We start from the raw sequence: 21,181 nt of genomic DNA, 5'->3' as shown, positions 1-21,181 counted from the left end.
TTTTAATAAACTTCTTTAAATCTTCAGCAAGAGTCTGAGCTAATGTGTATTTACCCTTATCTCAGGACAAGAACCCACAGTTTTTCTGTTTTTGTGTTTTGTTGTGGTTTGAGGGAAATTGAGTCCAGGACCCTAACAGGGGTCCCCGGGGACATTTTCCCCAAAACCATATAATCTCAAACCGTAACAAGCATCACTCTACTCTCCAGCAGTGGGCTCTGCAACTTCAATACCTAGCTGTGGGTTCTATTCTCCAGGGGTTGGTTGTCCAGTTGTGCATTCTCCAGCTCAACTCTCTAAATAATGGAGTTTTGTGAGTTTAGTTCCATTCCCCCCTTGAATTCTCTTCACTTGATAATTTGGTTTTACATATATTTTCACCCATGAATGTTCAGGGAATTATTATTATTTCTCTCTTTCTCTAGAATAATATAATTTTACTTTTCTATTTTACATCTTTATTTTGAAACAATGTCCTAGATTTTTATGTGGTGTAAGTAACAAAATTATATATATTTGATGTGTGTAGTTTAATTTTTTTCTGGTATAATTTGATATACAGGACCTTTGTAAACTAGGCAAAGGACACTAAGTTAAGTCCCCAGCCCAGGTGATATATATATATATATATATATATATATATATATATATATATATATATAAATAATGTTTGCTATATATCATATGTTTGTATACACACACACACACACACACACACACACACACATCATTACAGTTTAGGGCATAACAAAGTAACATACCTGTCACCTCACATTGCCACCAGTTTTTTCTGGTAGGGAGAAGATTGAGATCTACTCTTTCAGCAAATTTCAAATATACAGTACAAATTTGCTCATTAGAGTTATCATACCTCAGTGACCCATATAATTTACTTTTTTTCTCTTGTGAAATCAATTTTCAGATTCATGTGTTTATTTCAGGACTTTTCTCTCTTTATATTTGAATACTTTCATTTGTTTGGGTCTCATCTCTAGTCATTGTAATTATGCATGTATTTGACCTTAACTTTTCATAATTATTGTTCTTTTATGAACCATTCTACTTTCTAGTTTTCTACCATTTAATTTTTAGTGTAATTGTGCCTTATTATATTCTATTTCTTAGAAGAACTGACTTTACTCATTGAAGCTTTTAATATTTTTTAATTTCTCTAAGGATTTTTACTATTTCCTTCTTTTTTTATTTTATTTTATTTTATTTTATTTTATTATTTTATTTTTTTTCTTTTTTTTCATATTTATTTTTAATTGGTGCACTGTATTCATACATCATAGTGGGATACATACTTTTGTAGACATACATGCACACATTGCCCAGTCAGCCCCCACCCGATCCCCACCCCGTTCTCTCCCTATCCCCCCCTCCTATGCTTGGCTTAGTAGTTGATATATAGTATTATAGCAATTTATCCAAAATTAAAAATGATAATCTCTCATAACAGTTTCATTTGTCTGATACCAAGCTTTTGATGACTTAAAGATAACATTTCAATATTTCTTTTTGCTTTCTTTCTTACCAGAGAATCTATTTTTTTCTATTTTTTAGGTGAAACTATCATATATTTATATATTTATTTTTCAGAAAAAAAAATCTATCCTAATATGGAATATGGACTCTAGGTACCCACATCGATCTTGAAAAAGAACAAAGCTAGAAGATACATATTTTCTGATTTCAAACCATATAAAGCTACAATAATTGAAACAGTGTAGTACTATTCTAAAGGCAGATATATAAACCATTGGAGTTAAATAAAAGCCTAGACCTAAATTCTTCCCTATATTGTCGTTATTTTTGACAAGGTTTCCACGAACATTTGGTGGTAGAAATAATAATCTTTTAACTAAATATTGTTGAAACATAATAATTACATGGAAAAGAATAAAATTGGACCCTTACCTAATCCCATATACAAATATTAACTCAAAATAGATAAAAGACCTAAATATAAATCTTAAGACTATAAACTTTTAGGAGAAAATCTGGGTCATAAAACCTCACAACATTGAAATTGGCAGTGATTTCTTGGTTATGATTTCAATGGCACAGGCAACAGAAGAGTATACAAACTCCCTAAAAAATAAAAAAAACATATTGTATATCCAAAGACAATGTAAACAGAGTTAACAGTTACTAATAGAATGGGATAAAATATTTCCAAATGCTATATCTGAAGGTATATTAATCTTCCAACTAGAAAACCTAAAAATTAACAACAATAAAGGCAAACAATACCCTTTAGAGATAGATAACAGACTAACATAAATAATGAATCTCCACAGATAACCAATCTTAGTTGTCTGTTGGATGGAAAATCTTGTTTCTCTAGTTCTGATGTCTGTTACCTATTTCTTCTTTGTAGTTAATCTCTTTGAGTATTTTCTCTAGTGCTGGTTTTGAAGACATAAATTCCTTCAGTTTCTGTTTGTCATGGAAGCTTCTTATTTCTCCATCTAATTTGATAGAAAGTTTTGCTGGGTAGGAAATTTTTGGCTGGAAGGTGTTTTCTTTCAAAATTGGGAATATGTTACTCCAAGCCCTTCTGGCTCTCATAACTTGGTTTGGGAATTCTGGAGTGATTCTAATTGGTTTGCCTCTGAATGTCACTTGGCCCTTTGCTTTTGTTGCCTTTAAGATTCTCTGCTTGGCTTCCACATTGGTCATTTTGACAATTATGTGGGGTGGGGATCCTCTTCTCCGATCCTGTCTAAAGGGAGTTCTATAAGTTTCCTGGACCTGCGTATCGACCTCTTGCTCTATGTCTGGAAAATTTTCTGCTATTACTTCCTTGAAGAGATTGTTGATCCCTTTAGTTTCACTTTCTTTTCCCTCCTCTATTCCAATTATTCTTAGGTTAGCTCTCTTAAAATGGGCCCATATTTCTTCAATATCAGATTCCTGCTGTCGAATATTTTTTCCTAGATTAGAAACTATGCATTCATTTTTGGAATGATCATCTTCTAAGAGCGAGATTCTGTTCTCCATGTGTTCTAATCGGTTGTTTGTGCTTTGAATTGAGGCCTTTACTTCATTAATTGCATCCTTTATCTCTTTTTGGCTCTCTCTGAGTTCTTTTCGAAGCACCTCTATTATTTCTACAGTTATTTTCCTGATTTGATCTTCTAGAAATCTCTGATTTTCTGTTTTATTGGGTTCTGATGTTGTGAGGTTGTGAGCATTCATTGCTCCAGTATTATTCCTCTTTCCCATGATTTCGGAGGTTTGTGCCTTCTCTGGGTTCTTCCCTTGGGTCACTATGACTTCACTTAAGATGCTCTGGATCTCGAGTCAGTAGTATCTCAGACCCCACTACTCCTTTACTGGGTTGTATCACAGAGTCTCCGACCCAGAGAGTCGATAGAGGCTGCTTTAGACCGTGGGGGGTGCCAGGTTGCACGTTCTCCTATGGTGTGATATCACTGCCACCGCCCCTCTCTCACTGGGTCAAGTCCCAGTGAGTACAGTACTGGGATTTCTCCGCTGTGGCCCGCAATTTGACTCACTGTTCTTGAGTACGCAGATGTAGCTGTAGTGAGTTCGGTGCTGCTGCCGCCGGTGGCAATATGGCGCCGCTTCTACGCCCTCGGCTGTTGGGCTGGCGTTTTTTTTTTTTTCTTGGTTTTGATTTCTACTCTGAATCCCTGCAGCGTGTGCTGAGCTCAGACACTGGGAGCTTTAGATGTCCTCTGCGCCGAGAAATCCCGCCTGGCTGTTCCGCAGCGGCTCCCCTCGGCTTGCTGTGGCCGTCCTGTGAATTCGCCGGCAGTATGGCGCTGCTGCCGCGTCTGCCGCGTCCTCGGGCGTGAGGATCTCCTCTGTGGCTCTGTTCTCAGTCCGCTTTCTCTCTGGAGCCTGGTGATTTTTTTTGTTTCTCTGGTGATGTTGTTTTCTGGCTTTGAAAGGCGCTGATTTGGTGGTAATGGATATTTGTTGTTAGCGGGGCTCCTAAGCCCCCTACTATTTCCTTCTTGATTTAGGCTCATCCATTTTTCTTCTTCATCTATTACCATTGAACAATAATTGTTAATAATAATAAACAGGTGCTATTTAGTTTCCTTGATATAATGGTTCTACTTTTTTTGGGTCTGTTTTATTTTTATTATCCTGTTCATTTTTGGAACTTAGTACTTTGAAAAGAAGCTTATAATTTGTAAGAATAAACAGCATATGTGGGTATGTATACATGCAGGTGTGTGTAAACATGTGTGTCTGTATTTGAGAGGGTGCAGAGAGGGTGCAGGAGAGAGCTAAGGTTCTGATTTTAATCTTTTTTGGGTTTTAATTTTGTATATATATATATAATCTTAATATAGACATATATATATAATCTTAATATAGACATATATATATAATCTTAATATAGACATATATATATATATATATATATATATATATATATATATATATATATAATAGAATACCTTCTCATAAGGATTTTCTCCCTTCTGCCCGCACATCTCTGTTTTGATGTGGTGGCAGTCCCTGTGATGGACAGGTCATTAAAGGTTTGTCCTTCCTAGCCTCCATATTCCCTCTTGGGTTTAGGAGACTAGGAGACAAAAAATAAAAGGTGCTATATTAGCAATGCCATCCTCCTTTGTCCTTCTCTACTGTGGTGTAAAATTGTGTCCCAGTGAAGACAATCTCTGTTCTTTTACTGCTGGCCCACACTTAGTAATGCCTAAAGCTTGTAGTTAGAATTTGCTGAGCTCTCTTACTTATATTTAAGGAGTTATACATCCTCCTCATGAGTACCAGGGAAATAATTGACTTCCAGTCTTCTCCCTTGAATTGTCCTACATGTCATTATGATGTGCACGTCCTCTATATGTATGATATGTGTGGTCTGATAATCTTGGAATCCCTGAGCTCCACCATACATGGAGTTTTATTCTCCACTTTCATTTCATTTCTAGATTTTTTTTTTCTAGAAAGGGCCAGAGTAAACAGGCTATAATTGTATTTAACATTTACATTGCAAATCTAATTGTGGCCTTTTGTGCAGGGGGATTGAATACTTTTATTGCAGGGCATTTTCAGTTTAAGAGAACTTGGAGGAATCTTATGCCATTATCTCCTTCCTTGTAGGCAAGAAATGACTGCATTTGAAGAAGTTCGAGGTCAAGATAAGAAGAGTAAGTCATTCTAATATTTGCCACACTTGAAAAGTGTAAATGTAAACATTCTGATTACGAGACATTCTATTGATACTATTTTTTTTTTTTTTGGCAGTACTGGGGATGGAACCCTTCTGCCTCCGGGCTATACTCCCAGACCTATTTTATATTTTTTATTTGGAAACAGGGTCTCTTAAGCCAGCGAGGCTGGCTTCGAACCTGCGCGATCCTCCTGTCTCCGCCTCCCAAGCGCGGGGATTACAAGCGTGCGCCCCCCATGCCCCATTGATACTATTTTTAAAAAGACTGGAGAAGATATTGTTTAGATTCTTTGCTGTCTCAAGAAATTGACCACATTATTCTTTGTATTACAGTAATATTTTTTTTTGGTGATTTCTTTTGCGCAACACTTTAAAACTTACATGGGAAGCAACTAACCAAAAACCTACTGATTTGACTTATAATTAGTGTTTAAAATAGGGCTACTTTGAATATTAGCTGGTGGTAAGAGATGAATTTTTTTCTTTTGGTATTCTTTTTTGTCTTAAGCATTTGCTGTATTTGCCACAATATCTAGTATTGTAATATTGTAATAACCCAAAAAGGGCAATGAGAATAGCTTCATGTTCAAAAATGCATCACTTTATTTTCTCCACAAGGTGGCCACATATTATAAACCTTAGGCATGTGGCAGTCACATGATTTCTTCAGTAAGCACCAAGACTTCCCATGAGCTTTCCTGAAGTTTACAGCCAGGAGTCCTGAGGTTTCAAATATTAAGCTTTCTCCACATCCACAAGTTCCTTTAATGTTTGGGTTATTGAAGACAAACTTGCTGGATAATTTGTCTTCAACGTAGTCCATTTCTGTTCCTAAAAGTGTCAGCTGTGCTTTCTTTTCGATGAACACTTTGACTCCATCTTGAACAACTTCTTCATCAGAATTTCCTTTTGTCTTTGTATATTCCAGAGTGTAAGAAAAAGCCCATTACAGCCTCTGGTTTGGACACCAACTTTCACACTTACATGCTCAGGCTTATCTTTAAGAAGCTGTTTTATCTTGTTTACTGTTGAAGATGTCAGGGTGAGGGTGGCTCCAATGGGTGAAGCTTCTGCTTGCTCACAGCCCAGACAGTGGCCTGGAGTAGTGCAGCTGACATCCTTACCTTCCCAGCACCCTGGAGCCTCGGGCATAAGTGACCACCTCAGTTTCTCTCCATGGACACCGTGGGCACCTTTACCCCTCCTAGCCAATTCTAAGTAAACAATGCTGTGTTGCTAACTGTGGTCACCAGGTTGCACATTAGATCCCTAGAACCTGTTCCTTTTACAACTGAAACTGTACTGTTTAATCAATGTCTCCCCATTCTCCTCACTTTCTCATTGCTGTTTCTTCAACTGTATTCTCATGCTTTCCAAAGGAATGGTACAGTCTCACTGTTAGGAACTTTGTATTCTCCAACCACCTCAGCGCACAGTGACCTGCTTCTAGAATACTGCACATCCTGAGTACCATAGGCTATGCAATAGGCATTTTACCACACATCATCATAAACATAAACAGGATAGCATAATTAAAAATTATTATAGTGCACCACATACAAAGTTGCTATACAGCACAATGATTTTATTTTTGGTGGTACTGGGAGTGGAACCCAGAGGCTTTCTACCTTGGGGCTATACTCCCAGACCTTTTAAAAATATTTTTATTTGGAAAAAGGGTCTCACTAAGTTGCTGAAATCCTCACTAAGTAGCTGAGGCTGGCTGAACCTGTGTGATCCTCCTGTCTCAGGCTCCCAAGCGCGGGGATTACAAGAGTGCACCACCATACCTGGCTATAGCACAATGATTTTAACTGCAGGTATATAAACTTGATTTTGCTAGACCATGATGTAAAATACACTTGTAACTATAGGTCATGTTTAAAAAAGTTGAGTCCTCTGCCCTGTGGAAACTACTGCCCTCAAACTTTAAAGGAAGCATATCAATCTTAATCACTCCATCTCTTGTACTCTTATGTGTTGCTCACCATTTTCTTTCTGAAAACGCTGCTCCCTCTATTTGACACCACATTTCACCCCTTGGGACCTTGGTCATTGGTACCTGCTTTCCACTCTCAACACTTTAAGATTAACCTAAAACAATGGTGCTACTTAGTGATCTATTCTTAATATTTTATTCTTTTGAAATGTTTGCATGTGATTGATACAATTTCTTCTAACCTTCAGTAGTGTGTGTGTGTGTGTGTTTATGCGTGTTTGTGTGTGTGTGTGTGGCCATTTAGCAGAATGACATTTGTTATGGATAACATCTTTGTTTTTTCATGGATAGACGCAAACACTCTTGCGGTGGTAGACTGTTCATGTGTGCTACCATATTGCTTTAGTTTACTAAAGAGAGTTCATATACAAGAGTAAATGTGAATGAGGTTACCATCTAATTAAATTTGTTAAAATATCTTATACTCAGATATCCTTTACACAGGCTAAAAGGAAATTAACTGGCGGATGTGATAAAATAATCAATTTCAATCAATCCCAATACTTGGGAGGATAAGGGAGGAGGATTGCAGGTTGGGGCAAGTATGCCATAGTAATTTTGTGAGACCCTGTTTTAAAAAATAAAATAAAATAACTCTCTGGGTGTAGCTGAGAGGTAGAATGCCCCTGGGTTCAATCACCAGTACCATATCCAAACATTCAAAAAAATTAATACCGAATCCTTAGGATAGTTTAATAATTTTCTGGATTTTGCAGGGAGGTTATGTTGCTTTTAGTTTGTTTGTTTGCACTCCAACTGGACCACACAAACAGAGTAAGCCAGGAGAATCAGTGAAATGGTTTTCTCAGTTGGTCAACATTATCTTGTTTTACCTGTGATTTCAAATCCTGGTGAAATTCACAGAATATTTTTATGGATATTTTTCACTCGCATGAAACAGATCCTGGATAAATCACATTTTCTCTCTCCACTAATCAGTGGGTTAAGGCATAAAGCCAATTTTTTTTTCAGGAAAGGTTTCTTGACCTTCTGCTCAGCCTATGCACCACACATTAATATCAAGATGATATCATCTTGCTGATTGCTCTAGAAGGAAACAGGTCATAATGAGACCATATTACTCACTCTTCCCATAATGGTCTGCAGGAACAGCCATCTTGGTTGACCTGTGTAATTCAGGTGGCCACAAGTAAACTTGAATAAACCTGCTGTGAAGTTCTTTGTTCCATCATTTTTTTTTTTATTTGTGTGGCACATGGAATTGAACTCAGGGGCATTCTATCACTAAACTACATCCCCATCTTTATTTTTTAGATTTATTTTTAAGAAGAATCTTTACAAGTTGCTGAACTCTAAACCAAATACAGTGATGTGACTCAGCCCAGATTTACATATGTTTGGGAGCTTATTTACTTTCTTAGTTTATTCACAATTGTGTTAAATTGCTGAAAAAATATTATAGGCTAGTATAATATTGGTAAGACTAATGTAATTAAAGTATAATATTGGTAAGACTAATGGTAAGAGCATACTAGAAATACTAAATTTATTTTTAAACATCAAGTTCAATTTGAATTTCAGAAAACAATGCAATAGTCATTGGTGTATATTTCAAGGAATTGGAAAAAGGAGGCTCTTCCATTTTAGTATTTACATTAACCTACTTGCTTTAAAATTCATATATCCCTGCATATTTAGATTGTGTGTATGAGTGTGTGTATGTGTGTGTGTGTGTGTGTGTGTGTGTGTGTGTGAGAGAGAGAGAGAGAGAGAGAGAGAGAGAGAGAGAGAGAGAGAGAGAGAGAACAGATGGACAGACAGACACTGGGGATTAAACCCAGGGGTGCTCTATTTCTGAGCTATACCCCCAGCCCTTTTATTTTGAGGCAGGGTCTTGCTAAATTGCCAAGGCTGGCTTTGAACTTGTGATCCTTCTTCCTTAGCTTTCCAAGTACTAGGATTACAAGTGTGTGTGTGTGTGTGTGTGTGTGTGTGTGTGTGTGTGTGTGTTTAAATTTTATTTTATTTTTTTGTGATACTGAGGATTGAACTCAGGGGTAGTCTATCTCCGATCTACATGCCCAGCCCTGTTTTTTATTATTTATTTTGGAATAAGGTTGTGGAAAGCTTCACTAAGTAGCTGAAGTTGGTCGTGAACCTGCGATCCTCCTGCCCCAGCCCCCCAAGTATTCAGTCCCATATTGTGAGAGCGTAGCTTTGCATATACTCTCTCTGCTTCCTTGCCACCATGCCTGAGCTTTAGACCCTGGCCTCATATGAACTGAACACAAAATCTTTAAGAAGCTGAGCAAATAAATCTTCCTTCCTCTATGTTGTATGGTCAGTTGTTTTGGTTTATATTAGTAAGAATGCTGACAATTATCAATTGTATTAGGTTGTAGGTTTCAGAATCAGTCACTTTTCTTCTCATAATTAGGATGGTAGCCATTTTAATATTCTGCCATCTCCCTAATTATAGCTTGTTTATTAAAAAGTTGGTAATGTATTTTAGATTACTTCATATGCAGATTGCTTCAGTATTCAGAGATGGCATCAACTTGAATCTATATTTGTATTTAATTTGAAGTAGTTACTTTCATGACCATCTATGTAATGATAGTTCATTTTTAAGAATAATATGATTTTTCTGTGGTAGTTTTCCAGAATTTATCTTTTAAATTTACAGCCCTTATCATTCTTTCAATATTGTCATAGCATATTTGTGGACAACATTTTATTACTAAATTCCAAAGTGCAACTTGGCATGTATAGTTTATATAGAACTTGTATTAATGCTGGCTCAGAATATATATTCTTAACTTTGTCATTCACCTTGGAAACCTCAATATAAAAGGGAATGTCAGGTCTTTCAGTAAGGGGCCTCAGCGACATTTTAGCTCTGCATTCTATCTTCTCCCAACCTGTTATGGTCCAAAAATCTCACATTCTTTTCCTTTTTTTTTATCCTCTAGGTAAAGAATTTTCATCCACTTCTAATCAGGTATTTAAAAAGTAGAAAAATAACAAAACACCATATTCACTTTCATTAAACTTTTCTGATAACTTTCAAAATACAAATACATGTATTCAAGAGTAGCAAATATTAACTCAAAATAGATAAAAGACCTAAATATAAATCTTAAGACTATATACTTTTAGAAGAAAATCTGGGTCATAAAACCTCACAACATTGAAATTGGCAGTGATTTTTTGCATATGATTTCAATGGCACAGGCAACAGAAGAGTATACAAACTCCCTAAAAAATAAAAAAAATTGTATATCCAAAGACAATGTAAACAGAGTTAAAAGTTACTGATTGAATGGGATAAAATATTTCTAAATGCTATATCTGAAGGTATATTAATATTCCAGCTAGAAATCCTAAAAATTAACAACAATAAAAGCAAACAATACAATTTAGAGATAGGTAAAAGACTAACATAAGTAATGAATCTCCACAGATAACTAATGTTAGTTGTCTGTTGGATGGAAAATCTTGTTTCTCTGGTTCTGGTGTGTATTACCTATTTCTTCTTTGTAGTTAATCTCTTTGAGTATTTTCTCTAGCGCTGGTTTTGAAGACATAAATTCCTTCAGTTTCTGCTTGACAATGTATGGAAGAATTTAGCTCTAGGCTTTTATTTAACTCCAATGGTTTATATATCTGCCTTTAGAACAGTACTACACTGTTTCAATTATTGTAGCTTTATATGATTTGAAATCAGAAAATATATATCTTCTAGCTTTGTTCTTTTTTGAGATCGTTTTGGGTATCTAGAGTCCATATTCCATATTAGGATAGATTTTTTCTGAAAAATAAATATATAAATATATGATAGTTTCACCTAAAAAAAAAAGAAAAAAAATATTCTCTGGTAAGAAAGAAAGCAAAAAGAAATATTGAAATGTTATCTTTAAGTTATCAAAAGCTTGGTATCAGACAAATGAAACTGTTATGTGAGATTATCATTTTTAATTTTGGATAAATTGCTATAATACTAGATGTCAACCACTAAGCCAAGCATGGGAAGGAGGTATGGGGAGGGAATGGGGTGGGGATCGGGTGGGGGCTGACTGGGTGATGTGTGCATGTATGTCTACAAAAGTTTGTATCCCACTATGATGTATGAATACAGTGCACCAACAAAAAATTAAAAAAAGAAAAATAAATTAAAAAAAAGAAAAACAAAAGGATATCATATTAAACTAGGTGAATTCTTATATTAAAATCAAGCTATTAAATGAAAAAAAAGAGTAGCATCCTCCTTTCTTTCACTTGCAATTTCTGAGTGGACTTATAGAAATCTTTTATATTTTAAATAATTTACTCTGTAATATTAATATTAATGCAGAAATGGGATGTGATATGCTACTGAGAATGTGCTGCAATTCTGAATTTTATTTAATTAATTAATTTATTTATTCAATTTTTATTTCTTCCTGTTTTGGGGATGGAACACAGCAGGATTCGACCTCCGAGCTACACCCCCTGCCCTATTTCTTATTCTTTATTTTGAAACCGGGTCTCAGTGAGTTGCAGAGGGCTTCACTAAGTAGCTGAGGCTGTCCGCGAACTGCAATCCTCCGGTCTCAGCCTCCAGAATGTAATCCGAATGGGATTACAAGCGTGCACCATCACGCCCGGCTGAATTTTATAATTAGCATTTTACCTCACAAAATTTGTGTTAAATGTCCTGATTAATTTTTGAGGTCTGTTTATTGCATACATTGCACCTCAATATATGTAAACTAAAGTATATGATTGATTTTCTACAGAATGTGTCCTTCTTGCCTCTTTTCTCATTGGAGGGGAGATGAAGCAGGTTGAATCATAGCTCTCGGTAAAGCGGGTGTTGCTGACGTGGCGTCTATGAGACAGGAGGGCTTGGAGTGAGAGCTTTGCTTTCCTGAGGCATGAAAGTACTATAAGTTTTACAAAGACTGCAAGAAAGCATGTATGGGATGGGAGCCTGACCTCAGCTGTGATGGGTGACCCAGGTCTGTGACTTATCTTCTCTTTGTACATGGCAGGAACATGAGGATGGCAGTTGTTCTGAAGAAGTGTGCTATACCATCATCAACCACCTGCCCCTTCGACGGTCCTCCTTCAACTCCAATGATGATGGTTACGAGAATGTTGACTCCACCACAAGGAGAGGGAGGCAGTTTAGACAAGATTCAGAAACAGAATATGCCCTCCTTAGGACTTCTGTTATCATCCCTGCTTCCTGCACTCCAGATCATGACTATGAACTTGTACTTCCACACTAACACCTTGAGTCACCTCCTATACTTTCAGCAATGAAGATGAGAGGAATAGTAGATCCCAGGGGAGTCCTTCACTCTTGGCAGCTCAAGAAGCATTCCCTCCACCTATTGTTAGAAATTATATTGTTTCACTGTGTTGCTTTGAGTGGCATTTCTGTGGTCTGGTGTGAATCTATGCACACTGACACAATGGCATTGAGTATTCTATGCTTTTTGCCTTTATATTTTGAGGGCACAGAGGTGCTGAAAAATTCTCCCAGGACCATAAGGATGCACAGACATGTGTTCTAGAGTGTTCAGATCTAGTCATCCTCTGCAAATTTAAAGGCAACATCTCCACTTCTAATGATCTGCTTTATTTTTGAGATGTAGTGTACCGAGTAAGATTTAAAATATAAGACCAATGACCAGACTTTTTGATAAACTGATATTTAATTTTGTGTTTTCTCTGTACTAGAGAATACTGCTTATAAGCTTGTGGTAATATTTTAAGAATCAGCCGGGTGTGATGGTGCATGGTTGTAATCCCTGCGCTTGGGAGGCAGAGACAGGAGGATCACGCAGGTTCGAAGCCAGCCGCGCTGGCTTAAGAGACCCTATTTCCTCATAAAAAAGTATAAAAATAGGTACTGGGAGTGTAGCCTGGAGGTAGAAGGGTTTCCAGGAACCCCAGTACCACACACAAAAAATAATTTAAGAATTTTAAGAATCAATGGATGTTGTCTTCCTTTTGAATATGTGGGCATCAATTAATATCCCAGATTATGATATAGAGGTTATTTTATGCTGAAGACATTTGAGAATCAACAAAAGCAGAAAAAAGCCTTCTCAGAATCCCACTGGCTGACGAAAGCAGACAATTCTAGGAAACAAGGTGCCATAAATTCTCTCTTGAAGGTAGGCCTACTTCTAGAAGAGAAATGTAGAGTCAATCCACTACTTAGGGGAGTGTCCTCACCATGAAGATTGTTGCCCTGGTCTGAGGAGCTATCTCTATCTCAAGGACATCAACTGGACTTGAAGCATGTCTCCTGATAAACATACCTGGAGTTTAGGTCTTGGGTTTTCCCTTCACAAAGCTTATTTTCTTCTCCTTGTAATGAAAAAACAGTAATTACCAAATGTTAGTTTGCTGTATTCTCTATTTGCTAACAAATAAATAAACCTTCTCTTTCCTTTTTCTTAAAACCTTGTTCATATATTCTACTCAGCAATAAAATAAGAACAAAATTTTGTATGTTTTTCTGGAAAATAGATGGACCTGGAGAACATTATGTTAAGTGAGATTAACCATTTACAGGAAGTTAAGGGTCATATGTTTTCTTTTCCAAGTGGAAGCTAGGGAGTAATCGGGATATAAGAAGGACTTTATATAATGGAGGAGAAACCACCATGGAGTGATGGAGAGGGTCTAGGGAAGGAAAAATTAAGGAAACACTTTCATTGATGCTATGTACATATGTGAAATTATCAGTGCCAATCTCCATGCCATATAGGGGTAGGGAATGGAATGAGGAGGGGGTGGCAGAGGAGCTCACCAGATGTGGTGTGCATGTATGCCCCTATCACTCGAATCATATCATAATGTGAGACCATGATGCACCAATGAAAGTTTATTGAAAAAATTTTGTGCATGATTGAATAGGAATCAAGGGCCAAGCACTAAGCTTTCAAGCAAGATGCTTCTTTTGTTAGTGCCCACAGCCATATAATTTTTTCTCCTGTTGATCTCTCTTTTTAAGTTAAGCTTATTTTATTTATTTTAATTATTTTATTGGTACATTGTAGTAGTTAAACTTATTTTAGCGGATATATACAAATTGTACATCATAATGGGGTCACATGATGTTTCACTTAAACATATCTACCACCTCAAATATTTTTCATTTCTTTATGGTGAGAGCTTTAAAAATCCTTCCTTCTACCAGTACCATATAGTATGGCTATAGTGCAGCAGCCCAGCAGGACTTCTTGCTCCTATCTAACTTGGTACTCATTGATCAACCTTATCAACCTTTCCTCACCCCCATGCATTTCCCCGTACCCTGGTCACCTCCCTTATCCTCTCAAATTCTATGAAATCAATTTTTTTAGATTCCAAATATGTGAAATGTAAACAAGTGGTAGATCAGTTTTCTATTAAGGTGGAGAAAAAGATTTTTTTGTTTTAAAAATGCTTTGGGTAAATATTTATATTACCTATCTATGAATGCAGTTTTTAAGAAATGGAAAGGCCTTATGTGGAGAGCTGATTTTCAGGAGATTGTACTGGGAGCTGCTCTGTCATGTGGAAACTGTCAGAACTGGGTAGTCTGCCCACATTTTAGGGCCAGATTCATTGACTGAGAGCCCTGTGTAAGCTGCATCCAGCACCCCAGGGCTAGGAGCTGCCCTCACAGTTCCAGAGCTAAGAAGCTTGTTTTAATGAGTGTGAAACCAGTCTATGGACCCACACAAACCTCTCAGTAAGAGCCTGCACATCTTTCATGCTTTATTTAGAGTGCTGAAATTATTGGAGCAGTTCAAAGAGAATCTGAAGAAGATAAATCCTGCGATGAGGTATGAAAATGTTATGGCTTCCAAATGCAAGTGATGCCAAGTCCCACCTGGGAAACATATTTACATGTTGAAAATGGAGAATAATGGCTTACCAAATAATAAAACTAGAGTGATGTATTTGCCCTATAGACCCCTATCCCTAAGGACTTCTGTCTCACTGTGACTAAGTGAACACAGGATTAATTATTTTCTTGGGGCCCTGTGCCCCAGTGACCTCAGCCATCTAAATAGACTTCGTGATTCTCTTCTTCCTCATTATTTTAGAGGAAAAGAAAAATCTGTTCCTTCTGGTGGCTCATCAGTGGTTTTTTTTTCTGGTGCCTGATCGTTCTTCTACATTAGGTAAAAGATGTTAGCTGTTGAAGCAACCTTGCTTGCATTTTACTCGATGTATCCATCACTCTCCTTTCAAATGGTCTGTGAAGAGGAAGAAATTGCTTGTTTAGGTCTTATTTATAATAAATTGATACATCTTAATTGAAGAAATGTTCTGTGATTTAAAAAAGATATAGAAGTTTAGTATTTTACCAAACATGTTTCTCTTATGTGAATTAATTAAATAATTTTTATAGAGGTTAAATGCTACCAATTTGTTTACTCTATGTCATAGAGGAAGTGCTAACTTGAATATTACTTGATATGATAACAACTATTGTAAATAACTCTGTCCTTTCAACATAGGAATGTGTTATTTTATATAAGAAGCATGGTGCAGGTAATATTAAATTCTAGGAAGTATAAACTAAAATTTAAAAATACTATTAAGAAAATAAAATATGGAAGCATTTTCTGTGGATATAGCAGTATCACTAGCTTTTAGTGGCCCATTCTGTATAATCATCTTACTTAAGGAATTTCCTTGGCAATGAGAAACTGGCAGAAAAGTTACAAGTAGGTGCTGCATCTCCAGATTTCATAACTAAGTGTAGAGTGACAATCTCTCTAGAGAAATGTCTTTTAGTAAATATAATTTAACAAAAGACATTTGCTAAGGCCTGTTTTAATGTCAGCATGATATTGAGTCAGAATAATGGAAGGACAGGTCTTTTATTTTTGTTTTATTGTCAGGTGATGATTGGTGTTTCTAGGTAAATAAGATTGATAGGAAGAATTGTGTAAGAAAGAAGGGGAATGGGAACTGTAAAATATGCCTATTTATGTAGAGAAGGAATAATAGGTATTGAGACTCAGTTTTGGCATAGTTACTCAACCAGCTTACATTTCAACCAAGTTTCTGTTTTATATGCAGGAATTGGCTCTGGGAAATTTGAAACACTTATTGGTTGTTACTTCCAGATGCTTGAAATATGAATGGTATAATTAGCCTGAACCTAGGCAAATATCTAATATATAAGCCTGTGTAAGACAAACACAAAATAACTTGAAACAACAACAAAATGAAAATAAAAAACAACTTAGAAGGTTATGTAGGAATGCACATTTTTGTCTAAATCTTTTATAAATGAAGAAACTTCTGCAGATTTTATCTGGGAAGACTATTAGAAGAGCCATGTTTCAATGTATAATTAGGATGTGAGTTACAGTTGTGGCCCTAGGACAGGATTATTCGAGATAGATATGTTATTCTGAATATTCAGGAGAGGTCAGATGTTATTCTGAATTTTTGACAAAGGTGTGTGAGGGAGATTTATTATTGTTAAGATGTTCATCACAAAGTGTCTTTGGTAATGATGTTCAACGTAAGTAAAACACATAGAATAAAAGGTGATATTATAATATTCACAGGTATTGTGCAGATGCACTGGAATACAGTTTTAAGGTCCAAATGAAAAAAATCAACTGAACAAAAAGTCATAATATCACCAGCAAGTAGAAAATTTAAGTTAACTATTAGGTAAAAACACTGAGAATTACTTACAGAAAAGAGCAGAAAAAAATAACCAAAAATTGAGAAAGAACCACATGGGGAGGAAGAAAAAATAATGAAATATATAAAGGATAAAGCCTTTCAGAATTCAGGAGGAATCAAACATGCTTAAAGTATGGCAATTAGCATATTTCTTTGCTCAATGTCATGAGATAGACGGGAAGTGAGTCAAGTTCACTGGATTAACTGTAAGACATGATTTCTAAGTTTTATAAGTGGTGTTTCAATAAGCCAAAAGCACAGAAGACAGAGGCTACTGAGTAAAATTAGAAGTGGCTAATAGACTGTGTACATAAACACATCAGTGAAGAGATACAGTGCTCTGGCAAGAAGAGTCTCTGGGCTCCCCGCTCCCACCCCCCTCATACGGAGTGTTGTGAGACTCTTCAGAGTAGATCTGGGAGCCAGGTACCTGTAGATTCTCAAGGGCACACAGCAAGAGGAACAGAGAACAGGAGGGAAAATGAGACTTAACAATATTGTTAAAATTCAAAGGCAGAGAATTATAGCATATTTGAAGGCAGTGGTAATAAAATGGAAAAAAGATGAGTGAGCAAAATAGGTGAATGATAAGAATCCCAGGAAGACAGGAAGAGAGTATCACATAGGCATAGACAGGGCTGTTCACATTCAAAACAATGACTTACAGTTCAAAGAAGATTGTGCTGTATTTGCATCTTTCAGGGTGGCATCTAGGGAAGATGATGTAAGAGTATATTTTCGTCCAACCTCATGTATCTGCTTATTAAGACACAAGAAGCTTTCTATCTTGGTAGCAAAGCCATGAAAGGTAATGGTCGCTCGCAACATCAGCTCCTATAGTGGGTTTTTCCTGCTGGGCTTCTCAGAGAAGCCTCTGCTAGAGATGGTGCTCTTTGTTGTCATCATGATTTTCTACTTGCTTACCCTCTTTGGCAATACAGCCATCATTATTTTGGCCCCTCTGGACCCACGGCTCCATACTCCGATGTACCTCTTCCTTAGCCACCTGTCTTTGATGGATCTCTGCTACACTACCAGCACAGTCCCTCAGCTGCTGTTTAACTTGCAGGGCCCTGAGAAGATAATAACTTACGGTGGCTGTGTGGGCCAGCTTTATGTGTCTTTGGCTATGGGCTCCACTGAGTGCATCCTTTTGGCAGTCATGGCAGTGGACCGTTTTGCTGCTGTCTGCCAGCCTCTGTACTACCCCACCCTCATGCATCCACGTATCTGTTTGCAGCTGGTGGTCATGACATGGTTTACTGGCTTGGCCAGCTCCTCTGTGCAGACAGTGCTGATCACACAGGTTCCCCTCTGTGGAAGGAATGTCATAGACCACATCTTCTGTGAAGTGCCTGTTCTCCTCAGACTCGCCTGTGTGGATGTCACATTCAATGAGACAGAGCTCTTCCTGGTCAGTGCTTTTTTACTGCTGGTGCCCTTGGTGATCATTCTTGTCTCCTATGGCTGCATAGCTCAGGTGGTGTGGAGGATCAGATCATCTGAGGGACGCCAGAAGGCTCTGAGCACATGCTCTTCTCACTTGGTGGTGGTATTTCTTTTTTATGGTACTGCCATGGCCACCTATCTGCAGCCCACATCAGTCATCTCCCGGGACCGGGACAAGTTCATGGCCTTACTCTACGGAATTGTCACTCCAACTCTAAATCCTTTCATATACACACTACGTAATAAAGACATGAAAGGAGCCCTGAGTAGGATAATGGGGAAACAGTAAAAAGGAGAAGGAGGAACCTATGTAACTCCCCAGGACATCACCCCTGGCAAAAACCTTCCTAGGCTTAATGCAAAAAGTGCCTAAGTATTTTATAGAGTAGTTGTATATATGAACAAGAAAACACATACAAGTGTGGTGGTTTCCCTGGTTTTGAATATTTTCTTTTGGTTCAGTGTTGGCCAATCTATCTTTTCCCTAGGAAAGACATGAATGAATAACAAAATTTTCATCCACAGGAAGAAATGTCCAACATAAAGAAATACTTATTTCTATGCCATTGGAGACAGTAGACCTCAATGCTTTGTGTCTGTGGTTCATATTCTTGCCTTTTTTCCTCTTTTCTCTAGTCCTCAAATTTTCCATCTTGTACTGCCCCCTGCCCTCTGAGTGAGGATAAAATATACAGGATTTTTCTATGTGGTTATAATTATGGCCTATGGTTTCTGGTGATTAAAGACTTAGATTTGATCATCACCCCCAAACATTCTAGACCTTCAAATCAATAAATCAACTTAGGGCTGGGGTGCAGCCAAATGGTAGAGTACAAGCTAGGCCTTAACTTCTTCCATCTCTAGTAACATACACACACACATACACACACAAATGTGCAAAACCAACTTAAAAATTAGACCATTAAATGATGATGCTCTTGGTGTACCTATTCATGCCAGATTAAAAAGGGATTCCTATATATCAAGGCCTGCCTAAGGTGATCTCACTATAATGGTTTGGACTTAGAATGTCCCCCTATCCCTCACAGAAACAAGGAAGCAATGTTGGAAGTGGCTTCATTGCTAAAAAGGGGTCCCTGGAGGTGTGGCTTTGGTCTAAGGTCTCTTTCCCCCCTGCTCTCTCTCTTTCTGTTTCCAGTCTCTGTGATGTGAGGAGTGGAGCCCTCTTCTTTTCTCTTTCATCACTTCCTGCCACCATGCCCTGAGCTCTGCAGACTGGCTTGATATGAACTGAACCTTAAAATATCTGAAGATTATGAGCAAATAAATCTTCTTTCCTTTGGGTTAGTAATTTTGGATTATGGCAATGAGAATGACATATGAAATTAAGAAATGAAGGAGAAGGAAAATTCTCTAGTAATAAGATTTTATACACATAAAAATGACAAGGTAAATTTCCCCAGAAACCTCATATAGTATAATTAGCTAGCAATTAGAGGCAATAAAAACTATGTTTCAAATAAGGCTTATAAAGAAAAGAAAATGTGAGGAAATCATAGTTACTCTTCAAAAAGTACACATAAGACTTTTTTTTAAAAAGTAAAATGGTAATTGTAGTTAGATACCTTTTGAATGGGTTGCATAGTAGATCAGAAATGACTGAAGTCAGACAATTTATGAATGGATTGCACAGTAGATTCGATTCAGTTGAAGTCAAATACTTTGAGTAGGTTGCAGAGTAGATCAGACACAGTTAAAGTTAGGCAATTTTTGAATGGATTGCACAGTAGACCAGACACTATTGAAGGTAGACACTTTATGAATAGATTGCACAGTAGATCAGACACAGTTGAAGTTATACATTTTATGAGTGGATTGCAGAGTAGATAAGACACTATTAAAGTTAGACATTTTATGAATGGATTGCACAGTAGATCAGATACTGCTGAAGTTAGATACTTTATGAATGGTTTATATAGTAGGTCAGACACTATCAAGGAAACAACACAAGAACCAGACAGTACAATGATTAATTTTATGTGTCAACTATATTGAGCTGACAACTGGTAAAACTTAATTTCTAGGTTCCTTGTTAAGGGTGTTTCTGGAAGAGACCAGCATTTGAATGTTAGACTGTGTAAATATCTGCTCTCACCAATATGGGCAGACACCATCCAATTTATTGAGAACCGAATAGAACAAAAAGACATAGGAAGGGCAGCTTTGCTTCTGCTGGAATAGGGATTGACAGATTTTCTGCCTACATTGGTGCTCCGTGCTCCTAGGCACTGGACTTCACTGAATTGAATCACCAGCATTTCTACTCCAGCTTGCAGATCACAGTGTGTGGGGTTTCTTGGTCTCTATGACTGAGTGAGCCAATCATGTGAGCTCACTTTAGGATATATGTAGAAATCCCATTGGTTCTCTGGAGACTCCTGACTAGTAGAGGGAGCTAGATCTGAATTCAGCATATTTCCTTGTACACACACACACACAAATACATACACTTCAGCAGTACAAGGTTGACAGCAAGGTTGCTGGGTTATAGGAGTGAGCTTTGTATGTTAGTTGCTATTGCCAAATTGTTTTCTAGAGATGCTAATTTATACTAATGCCAGTAGTGAAGTGAGTTTCTGTTGCTCCTATTTTATATTTTCACTAATCAGATATTTGTGAAACGGAATCTCATTATTGTCTTAACTCATATTTTTCTGCTGATTAGTGAGGCTGAGCACCACTAATAAAGTTAGTAGAACTTTGTATTATCAGTGAATATTCTTTGCACATATTTCTATTGGTTGGTTTTTATTTTCTTATTGATTTGAATGTGAATTTAATATATTCTGGAATAACTGTAATTGATTTTGTGTTGAGCAGGAAATATAATTTATAAATTCCTGGCTTGCATATTAATTTGGTTATGGTGACTT

The 21,181-nt window shown here is 37.0% G+C and overlaps 2 protein-coding genes and 1 pseudogene across 3 annotated transcripts; 2 read left to right on the top strand and 1 right to left on the bottom strand.

Annotated features, from left to right (window-relative positions):
- Positions 1-5,765: 5,765 nt before the first annotated feature.
- Positions 5,766-6,297, bottom strand: LOC308265030 (iron-sulfur cluster assembly 1 homolog, mitochondrial-like; annotated as a pseudogene). Its single transcript has one exon. The product of its transcript is annotated as an iron-sulfur cluster assembly 1 homolog, mitochondrial-like (transcript).
- A 686-nt stretch (positions 6,298-6,983) lies between these two features.
- On the top strand, positions 6,984-12,412 carry GCSAML (germinal center associated signaling and motility like; the record flags this gene model as incomplete). The annotated part of the gene is made up of 3 exons (XM_080698659.1): positions 6,984-6,999; positions 10,112-10,140; positions 12,173-12,412. 3 exons carry the CDS (start codon positions 6,984-6,986, stop codon positions 12,410-12,412), a joined length of 285 nt encoding a protein of 94 aa, XP_080554785.1.
- A 5,237-nt stretch (positions 12,413-17,649) lies between these two features.
- Positions 17,650-18,576, top strand: LOC308265028 (olfactory receptor 2G6-like; the record flags this gene model as incomplete). The annotated part of the gene is made up of 1 exon (XM_080698658.1): positions 17,650-18,576. The coding sequence occupies one exon, from the start codon at positions 17,650-17,652 to the stop codon at positions 18,574-18,576; it is 927 nt and encodes a 308-aa protein (XP_080554784.1).
- Positions 18,577-21,181: the final 2,605 nt, after the last annotated feature.

The sequence above is a fragment of the Muscardinus avellanarius genome (genome assembly GCF_963383645.1).
Source record: "Muscardinus avellanarius genome assembly, chromosome: 7".
NCBI lineage: Eukaryota > Metazoa > Chordata > Mammalia > Rodentia > Gliridae > Muscardinus > Muscardinus avellanarius.
The sequence above is the reverse complement of the archived record's forward strand: the minus strand, read 5'-3'. Positions and strand labels throughout refer to the sequence as shown.